The sequence below is a fragment of the Poecilia latipinna genome, unplaced genomic scaffold (genome assembly GCF_001443285.1).
Source record: "Poecilia latipinna isolate Pla-1442-1.1 unplaced genomic scaffold, P_latipinna-1.0 Scaffold1568, whole genome shotgun sequence".
Classification (NCBI taxonomy): domain Eukaryota; kingdom Metazoa; phylum Chordata; class Actinopteri; order Cyprinodontiformes; family Poeciliidae; genus Poecilia; species Poecilia latipinna.
In genome coordinates this window covers 14074-24842 of record NW_015114184.1, presented here as the reverse complement: position 1 = coordinate 24842, position 10769 = coordinate 14074, and the positions used below count along the sequence as shown (strand labels likewise).

Sequence of the window (10769 nt, the reverse complement as noted above, 5' to 3'; positions counted from 1 at the left end):
GCGGGCCGGATCCGGCCCGCGGGCCGTAGTTTGGGGACCCCTGCTTTACGGCATCAAGCAAGTGGATTTTGAATGTAATCCTATTTTGATTCCAAAGGATTTATTTTCCAGCAGAAGATTATTTTCTCGTGCATCCAAATCAAATTGCTCGGTGTGTTCTGGCTGCTGACATTACAGCATTTTTCGGCTCCACTTCAGCTTTCAAAACAGTATAATGATGAAATAACAAGACACTTACAGCTGCGGCTCAGGTAGCCGACTGAGATAAAAACTGCCGGAGAAGCTGTCGTTGCTCAGAGTGAGCAACAATTATTACAAGGGCAGCGACTATTTTTGGCCTGCCTTAAAATAGCCTTCACTTCTTACAATGGTTAAAACAGTATTTAGACCAATACATCTTTTATAAGAAAGCTTACAACAACTTTAGAGTATTTTTATTGGGATTTTATGTGATGGACGAGCAAAAAGCAGAGCTTAATTGTGAAGTGGAAGGAAAGGGATTCATGATTTTCACAGTTACTTACAAATGCAAAACAAAAAAAGTGTGGCATTTATTTCTATTCATCCCTTTTTACTCTAATGCATCTCAAGTTATCTAAATAGTTGCATGTGTGTGATTCGCACAGTAATCTCAGTATAAAGTCCAACGTTCTGTGAAGGTCTTAAATGTTAGAGAAACGGGGAAAAACTGCATAATGAAAACCAAGGAACACACCGGCTACCATGTTCTAGAACATCATACCACGTTCTGAGCATCTCATAAAGTATAATTAAGACAATAAACGTTTGAAGACGTGGCGCAGCTGGAGCAGCTGTAGGGAAATGCAGGAGGCTGGAAGAATTGACAGGACAGCTATTAGCTCCGCTCTCCATGAAAGTGGGCCTTCATGAAATGGTGGTAAGAACAAACTGACTGTTAAAAACCCAGATGTCTCATTGAAAATTTGTCACAAGTCGTGTAAAACATAGATATGTGGAAAAAAGGAGTCTGGCCAGATGGGACTAAAATAGAAAATAATTTGGTATGTCTAAACCTCTGTGCTTCCTGGAGAACTGTTTCTGCACGCCATTCTGAATACGTCATCCCCTCCATCCTCATGCGATGTATCCCAAAAAATTCAGAAGTTTCTGGTTGCGACCTCACGCGATGTGGAAAGGTCAAAGGAGTACAAATACTTTTTGAAGGCGTTGTACTTGCGTAGTACATTTTGAATCTTCCATCGTACATGTTTCCGGTTACACCTTGTTTTAACTTGACATTTATTATCTGTCTTATTTTGTCGCCCTTTTTAACTTTGAGGGTGTGCCAAAAAAAAAAGCTAAAAAAAAAAAAAAAAAAAAAGTGTAATCATGTTGAATCTTAGTTTTCTCTCTGGCTCTGGCCTGTAGATTTTCCTTTTTATTTCAGCGTTTGCTCTCATCCCTTTCTTGTGACTCAGTGACCTTTGGAAGATGGAGGACAAGGTCAGCAGGGCTTTCGGTCACAGCAATCTGCAGCTTCTTTCAGAGCTGCTGCCAACCCGGCCATTTCGTCTTGATTAGACAAGACAGTGGTCTTGATGACAGATACTTTTACCCTCCCAGCCAATGCTTCAAAGGTCTGAGAATATGTTCGGGGCGGGGGTCTTTTAAATTACCTGTTCAATGTGGTCTAAATAGATTAGACATAGATCTCTTTGGATGTAGGCTATTAAAGTCCCTCCACAACCTTTTTTATTCTCTCTCCCAGCCTGGCTGGCTGTCCTCCAACTTGATTTGGCTGCCTCTTTTTCCTCCTTAACACAGGCAAGAAGCTGGTGAGAGGTTGCAAACATTCACCAGAGAAAATGAATAAATCTCTCAGTTCAAAGGGACGTTCTGTTTTTAGGACAAGCTCAACCAATATGGCTCATATAAATAGCTTTCACTGATATATTAAATTAAAATCCACTCGCTTCCTCCTGCAGATGAACAGATAGCACAACAAGCGAAGTCATATCCGTTAGACAAGCTAAGGGGGAGGAAATGTAAACAGAGCACCAGACAGTATAAATATCACCTAGAATGCATTGAAGAGGAAAGTACATTTTCAGTAAGTAAAATATTAATTTATGTGTGTAATTTTAACATGTGATGTTAAAATTAACTATAATTTTTCAATGTGATCAAATTGTTTGTTCCCATAAATAGCATCTTGGAATTAGTAGGGTTTTTTTCTATCATCTAATTGGTTTGTGTCTGGAAAAGCATTTGCTTTCCTCTTACAATGCTGTGAAAATATTGTTTACAAAATCCTTGTTTTTGCTTCTTTTTTGTTTTTGTTACACTACAATGTTTTATATAAAAACAACAATTCCATTACTACATTAAGATAAACTGAGTGGATGCAAAAGACAATTTATTTAATTGTAATTTAATACATTTTCTTTACAAAGAGCCCAGTTTGGACTCTTTGTACACCACTGTGGAGAATTTTCAGATACCTTTTCTTCTAGGATTGCTTTGACTCGGCCACGTTGTTCTAGGTCGTTTGCGTTTCGGGTTTCACTTGGGTTTCTATTTTAGTCATTTCTTTGTTGTTACTTTCCAAGAACTTGCTTTATCAACTTATTCTTATCTTCTGCTATTTATGCAGAAGATGTTTTCTGTTTATAGTGGTCTCAGGATTTCCCTTTTGCTTCTGTGCCGCTTGTGTTCATCTCATCTCCCTTTCTCCTCCCCTTCAACCTGCTAGCTGCAGGTGCAACTCATTTCCTGTTTGCCTCACCTGCAGCGAGTGTCATTGTCTACCTCCTGTTCTGTGTACATATTGTTTTCTGGTTTCATTGTTCTCTATAGGTTTGTTTCTTTTATTTCTTTCTGAAATTATGTTTGTTTTACTTCAAATGTTATGTCTTCAAATCTTATCTTATTTTTTCTGATATTAAAATTTGTTTGATATAAGATATGCAAATTTGACCAAAGAAAAAAAGAAAAAAGAAAAAAAGCCAAATCTGAAGAAATCTTTAAGGAGACAGATGCCTTTTACTGGATGTGTGAAAAGTATTCTTCCTTTCTGTGTTTTAGTTTACGGAGGAATACCTGCAGCGGATTTCGCACAACGACTGGCCTCGAGTCATCGTGGTGGCGGATGGATCGTGCGGAGACTCCTGCTCCGTTTTAGGAATCAGCTCTGACTACATAGTGGAGCCCTGCCACGCCTACGGAGCTAATGCCACCATAGAAAGATCAGACCAGAGGCAGGTCAGGAGCCACATTCTGGTTTTTGTTTTTCATAGATATCCGTCAGTTTGTCCATCTGCTGATTTCAGCTTCTCCAGTATCAAGTGGCGGACTGAACCTGACCTGTTGTGGAAACAGTGGATCAATGGTGCTAAATAAATTCTGTAGATATGCCAGTGCTTACAAATTGGTTAAATGTTCAAACCCAACAATAGTACAGCATAGGAAACTACGAAAACATAGGGATTATCTTTGACATAAAAGTAATGAAAAACACGAAGAAAGCAGGAAATTGGCTACCCCTTTCATTACAATGAGAAAGAAAACTGTATGCGTGCATTTTACCACATGTGCTATGAACCAATAAATATTGTGTTCTTGTTTTTGTCAGTAAGTTTATTTGATAGGGACAGACACACATTGACATAGACAAACTGAATAAAACAGCAGTCCCATGTTTGCATCATGGTGCAATAGCAACAGCTAATTTGCCAGTTTGAACCCTGCTTCAAAGAAGGCAGCTTTATTTGCCTTCCTCGCGTGAATGATCTGACCAAACAATGTAACTGGAAACTGTGGCATGCATCGGCCCTAATCTGAAATACATCTAGAGAATGAGGTTTTAGCCCATTTCTTTTTGCAAAACACCTCCAGCTTAGTCACATTAGACTGAAAGCTTCTGTGAACATCAGTTTTGGAATCTTATTGATTTGCAATTGGATTCAGATCCAGATAGGAATCCAATTGAGAAAGCCATTCTAAAGCGGGATCTGAACCAGTAGTTTGCAAACTGTTCTGTCTCATGGGCCAAAAAAATAAAGCACAAAACTAAAATCACAAAAAAGAAAAGCATCCTGTTTGCAAATTCATTTGGGTCAGTTTGGGAAAAATAGAGAAAAACTTTAATCCGTTGCCAGTAATGACAATATTTGGGTGACTTGCTCTTATAAAAAAAAAATAAATAAAAAAAAATCCACAGCCTGAAAAAGCACACACAGGGTCAGTGCGACCACACTGGACCACGCACAAAGTACAAAAAGTGGGACCTAAATGACCCTGTCTCTTAAGACCCTGGTGAGTTTTAGATATGAAGCAAGTAATGTGGAAGTATTGTGAAGGTAGAACAAAAATTAGTAGTTCAACAAGAGTTTAACCGTCTGAATCATCAGATGACGGATGTCAATGAAAGCTAATTGTTCAAATTATATTTCAGTTAATAACAGATCATCCACAGTGACAACAGGAGAGTAGGATTATTTCCATTGAAGAAATAAACAGGTTCAGGTCAAACGCTCCAGGCTAAAATGTGACTAACGCGCAAACACAAGCAAGTGTCTCTTGTTGTTTTTATGTAACCATAACCATTCATATCACGTCCGCCTTGCTGGCTGTGTGGCTGCCTTTTATTGGCCACTGTTCTCTCTGGCTGCTTCCTGTAGTGATTGAATTGTCCTCCCAGGATATGACCTGGTCTTCCTTACTGTCCATTCCCCCATTGCCACCCAGTTCCCACTCCCCTTCCTCTCCATCTCCAGTGCTTGCTCTAAAAGCTGCTTTATGCCTCTCTGCTGTTTTATGTCACTGAAAAGAAAATTGATCAATTTTCTCTTGAGGGAAAATGAGTAGCTACAAGGTTGAGCGGCTGAATAAAAAGTGAGCTATTTTTAATCTTTTCTGAAGTGACAGCAGGCCTGCAGACAGAGGTGATGATTTTCAGATGCGTTTGTCTTGCTGGGACTGCAGTTTATGGGCTTGAATTGATATGAATAAGATGAATTAATTACCTGTTTCACCGCCTGTAGGTGCCCACACCCGAGATACGTGCGCACAGCCTCTATTTTGACCTGTCTGCTTATGGAGTGGAGGCTCTCCGAGAGCACAAAAACCCGACAGCCAAGTCTGGCTTCCACCTGAAGATCTATGGCACCTTCAGAAATCGCTACATGGCCCTCGCCTGTCCCACTTCTGACACCAAAATGGTTCGCTACCTCAGACAGACCGCAAACTCCTCGGTAAGACTTCTGTTTCTGTATGCTGTTGAGGAGACATACGGCTTTTAATATTCATTCTCAGCTTTTTTTTTTTTTTTGAGGAAATGTACTTTGATTCACTTGTGTGATTGAGTCTCGGTATTCTGTTTACATGGGTTACTATTATGTGTATTCATCTAGCAAAAAGAGCAGCATATAGTTGAATAAGTAGAGAAGAACCTTCTGAGTTGGTACACCTACATTACTGTGAGGCTTTTTTGTTTGTTTTGTTTTTTTTTTAAAGCCACTTGATTGTCCAGTCAAGGTCCTTTGATCATGCATAGCCTGCAGCTACGGCACACAGAGCAGTGGTAGTTCACTCAGGTACATAGCAAGACCGACCATGGAGCTCTTGTTGCTATGTGGGTGGCCATTCAAATGCACCGTTACTTGGTAACAGTTGGCTTTGTAAGTATGGGTCGAAGAAGAGCAGAGTTGAACAGAGAAAATGGAGAGAAGAGAGACTTGTCATTCAGATGCTGTGGAGCTGATTCAAAGGCGCAGTCATCAGACGAGTTTATTTTTCCTTAAGTAAAAATGAAGAGGGTGAGTAACCGTCAGATCAGCTGCTCACTATTGGCTGAGCATCAGCAAGTGTTAGAAGCTATGACACAGCAAAAGGTCTGTCTGGTTGGTGATCTGGAGCAAGAAGAAAACAGCAGACATCTTAGAGAGGAAGTGATTTAACTCCTTCAGCTGAGTAATAGCTGGATGCATGTTTGCCCAAAATACTGAACCTACCATTTAACATTGAAGTAATCAGAGCTTGATAAGAAAATGCCAAAGTATTGGGATATTTGTCTTCCAAAGTTAGTGATGCAACAAGGATATCTCTGATTTTTTTTGTCTTCTTTTGTCATTTTAAAGTCTCTCGGTATATATTTAAACCTAAAATGACTACACAAACATTATAAAAATAAATAAATCTTAATACAATATTTTTTTAACTTTTAAGATGCTGTTTTGTGAACATTTTTTATCAATGCATTTTTTTTTAATTCATTGCTAAATGAATTCAAAATGTAGCAATTTTGACTTTTGGACTGAACAATATCTTTTTGTATATTGTTAATTCAAATGTTCCCTTTCATTTTTAGTGTGTGTTTTTCAGATTTATTGAAATGTATTAATTGAACATAAGGACAGTGTGCACATTAACAAACAAATTTACAGCATTTATAAATACTTCAGATCGTCTCCTAAGGGTAATTTCAATTGTGCAAATTTAAATTCAAATGTTACATTATTTTTACCTTTTGGTTAGGAATCACATTTGAAAAGAGTTTTCAGCTCTAAGTAATCCTCAAATATACCAATATAAAAGACGGATTAGTGGTGCTGTGATGAAATTAAGTTTCTACCAAAGGCCCCATACAACTATTTTTTTACATTTTCAAAGAATATGTCTTAACATATTTATTGTTGCCTTCGTTGTGTTGGTCAGATCATGAAGAACATTTTCCACGAATCCTTCAATGCCTACAAGACAGACATTGAACCTCGTCTCAACGACGTGACGCTCCACCACATGCAGTGCAGCCGCCGACTCTTTGAGGTGCAGCTGTCACACAGACGCATCAGCGCCGCCTACATAGAAGGAGAAAACGTTGCCGTCATTGTGGAGGGCGAAGCGGCACGCGTCCTCAACTTCGACACAGGTACGAAGCCGAGATATTAACGTTAAGTATTTTTTTGGGCTTCAATTCATCCTCTCTAGACAGGATGTCCTTTTGTATTAATTGCTCTATTATTTTCCATTCACACTTTCATGTCTCTTTGTTTTTACAAAAATATCTATTTATCCACAAATTAACTGTAAATAAATAAAACATTTTCCAGATATATTTATCACACGCATGTCCGTCTTTAAGATTATGGCTTTTATCTCGTTAATTTAAATGCACCTTTATTTGCTTTTCTACAGGTTTTGTGTTTGAATCGTACCTCCCCATCATTCCTGCTCTTAATAAATAACAAAAGAGAGAAGAAAAGACAAGCTGAATAATAGTCTGAACATATCTGTGACAGAATTAGACAAGAAAGGAAATGAACTGAAGTTGAGTAAATGATCAGTGAAAATTGAAGGCTACATTGTAAAACAAGTGGCATTTTTAAAAATTCAGATATATGGTTTATGTTATGAGTTTTACTTTTTAATTTTTTTTTTTTTACATTTTGCTTGGCCATGACGGATGGTTTAGTTTTCAGCCCATTACAAATACATTTATTTATGACCACTGGAGATTTGCTCCTCCACATTGTGAAAAATTTAAGTATTTCTCTGCCAAAGCATCACTTCTTTACCCAAATATGTGTTGAGATAAAGCCGCTGTCTTAACTTCTGCAGTTTATATTTTCAAATCTCTCTGATTCCTCCCGCAGGGTTTGGGGTTAATCTGGGAATGCGAGGCCTTGAGTCAGTGGGGACCTTCATTTATCAGACAGCCACTGCTGTGGACCAGAATGATATTCTAGAGGCGCTGTCAGCTAAGATGCTGCACTCCAAACAGGTGGCAGAGACCTTCAAGCAGACAGGTCTGACTGAGTCGATGTATGAGTGAGGAGGCAGCAGATCCTGCTGTGTACTAAGTGCCACCCAGTGGACAGAAGTGGATCAGAACGTGAAGACTAGGCCTGAAGCCTTCGCCGTGTTAATAATTTCATTTCAGACTGAGCTTAAGGAGACTGATCAGACAAATAATTGAGAAAACTGGTAACCTTTTTTCTGATTTACAGGCAACATATGAAGTTTGATGACATTGGGTCGTATTCAGGAAACCAAGGACAATCATAAAGCTGCAACAAAATATTTCCTGTGGTCTGTATGGAGAAGATGTTGTGCTCTAAAATAGTTGGAATTAACTGAAGCTGCACCATTATGAATTATTTTCCTCTATTTTCCCTCCTTTAATTAGACAATCCATTGACTTGATTTCCAGTTAATTGACAGTTTTGCACGAGAGCTGCTGGAGAATAACAGACTGTGTTGAAGCATCTTCAGCTCAGAGTGAGAAATGTTGGGGCTATAATTAACAATGATTTAAAAAAAAAAACATATGCTAGATCAGATGATGTAAGGCAGCAGCTGTTCCACTCGGGGTTTTCATTGCCTCCTTTGTATCTGTGTTGTTGGCTGCTGATACGGTGGCACACTGGTGATAACAATGGTCTTAAGTATTTGAAACGATATCTTTTTTTTTTCCTTGTACATATTTTATATGGCCATATTGTGATTTTTTTTGTGTGCATATTTTCATCCTGATGATGTGAAATGTCTCAGTGATGATGATGTAGTTGAAGTGCCAATAAAACTGATGATGAACTCGTGCAGTGACAGTGGAATAAGTACTGCTTCTATTTATCTTTTTAATCCTAAAATTGGAAATCAGATGGGTCCAGTAGGAAACCGTGCACGTATGGTTATGATGCATGATGTGAAAAAGTGATCCATAATGGATATTCATTCAGATTTTTACCTAAAGATACTTTAGTATACAAGGACAAAACAGATTACAATTTACTGAAAAGCATGGACGTTTGTAGATTAGATATCAAAGTAAAAACAAGAATAACTAAAAAAAAAAACATTTTCAAAACTGTTTCAATTATATATCCATACTCACCATTTTTATGTTTTCTCGAGCTTCCCTTATTTCTTGTTTACTACTTTCTACTTATCTCTGTATGTGTGTGTGAATGTAAAAGTGGCTGAGGAATAAACTGCTTTAAATTGTCAGTTTTACCAGAAAGGTTTGATATAAAATCACTGTGTAAGACCTGCAAATGAAATATTAAAATACAAATGCATGTGTTTTATCTTGCACAATACATCCACGCCTGCCTGTGCTTAAATTAAAAATTAACAGGAAGTTTTTTCTATGTTTATTTTATGAAAGGAAGCAGAAAGAACAAAAGTGTTAAAAAGCCCTCCTCTTCTAAGTGTAGTCATTTATTCCACTTGCTTCTGTTTTCACAGGAAATTTACAAATGAGCATGAACAAAAATGTTTTTGGTATTTATGAATGTCTATAAGATAGGTTTAAAGGCTTCCAAGGCAGGTTGATTCTTTTAAAATTTAACATGTTAAGATTTAACACTATATGTTAAGTTACTGTACTTTAATTTATTGAACAAAAGGAGTCTGTTTGTCTTTTCTTGGCAAAAATGTTTACCAGCGCTAAGGAAGAAGGTGATGCAGTTTTGGTTTGGGGGAAAAATGATGACAACATGGTTTAATATCAAAAGGGAATCTTACAATACCCACACACTCATGTCTGTAGGTGATTGCAAAACCACAAACTGGTGGGAAATTGTGATCTAGAAGCATTATTTGATTATTAATGTGATGACAATAATTTTAAATAGGAATTCTTCAAAATTTTGCAAGGTTGTGATCTAGTAACTTAATTTGTTGCTTCAGCATTCAGTCCTGAAACAATTGTTTCTGTTAGCTTCGAAAGCTGGAAAATGTAAGAGACTTAAAGAATGCTATACAATTTTTCGTATTAAAACGTATAAAGATTATACATTTTAATTTTGTTCAGTCATTGTATCCAGATGTAGTTATATTTTAAAGCCACTCTGTAAACAAACCTGCTGAGATCCATTAAAACTCTCTTACAATGTGTTTAACCCACAAACCCAACAGACAACTTCAGATCTTCTCGTCAGATCTGTTTCCTCTGACTAATTAAAACCATTCCTCCTCTGGCTTTGCCTACCCAAGGTCAATAGTCTGGACCTCTGAACTTGCCCCCGCTGTATGTGAGGCCCTTCATTAGATTAAACACAATAATGAGAAAATCTTTTATCTTTGCATAATTAAAGCTGGGATGAAAGACAACTCAATCAATGATGTGGAGTGACAAGTTCGTAAATGAATTAGATCTGCCAATGAGGGACTTGGTTCCGATCAATTATAAATGTTAAGCAGGACTTGGAAGTGCAGCAGAAAAAAAATGAGATGCATGTAGCTGTTCAAAAATTATAATTCATCACAGATATTTATACGTAGATTTGACTAAAACTTGTTTTCCGTCTTTGACTTGTTAAAAACACACAAAACAAAATGCAGCATGTCTAAAACAATCGCCACGTTTAAGTTAGAAGTTGTGTGGCAAATAGTCTTAATTTAATAGCATCAAATAACCACAGGGGGGCAGTGTTGCCCTTCAAAAATCCTTAAAGTTCACTGAAAGTCTGGGGGGAAAAAAGTGGCAAAATGCTAATTCATTTCAAAATGTAATTATTTTTTATCAAAACCTTTTTTTTCTGATTTCCATTTAGATTTTATGTTGCATAGAGAAGAGCATCCAAACTTTATACTAATATTACAATCACCAGAACAATTACAGTTTTTTCACGAGATGCCATAACATAAGTTTTCATTCATTCTGTGGATTATTCTTGTGTTTCTTGAAGGAAAAAGAAAAAATAAAGAAAGGAGAAAGTTTTCTCTTGGAATGGTGCATCTTCTTTAGAGGCGATGGGGAAGGATGTGAGTACAAGCGAGTATTGATAAGCCTTCAGCTGCTTTCT

At 37.4% G+C, this 10769-nt stretch overlaps 1 protein-coding gene across 1 annotated transcript in view; it reads left to right on the top strand.

Annotated features, from left to right (window-relative positions):
* The window catches only part of LOC106963688 (uncharacterized), a 15516-nt gene extending 6458 nt beyond the window's left edge, over positions 1 to 9058 (top strand). Inside the window, exons 2-5 of the mRNA XM_015058732.1 lie at positions 3046 to 3222; positions 5004 to 5213; positions 6676 to 6889; positions 7614 to 9058. Of these exons, the coding sequence (XP_014914218.1) occupies positions 3046 to 3222; positions 5004 to 5213; positions 6676 to 6889; positions 7614 to 7792 (780 nt within the window). The 3' untranslated portion in view covers positions 7793 to 9058. The remainder of the gene's footprint in view (positions 1 to 3045; positions 3223 to 5003; positions 5214 to 6675; positions 6890 to 7613) is intronic.
* The last annotated feature ends 1711 nt before the right edge of the window (positions 9059 to 10769 follow it).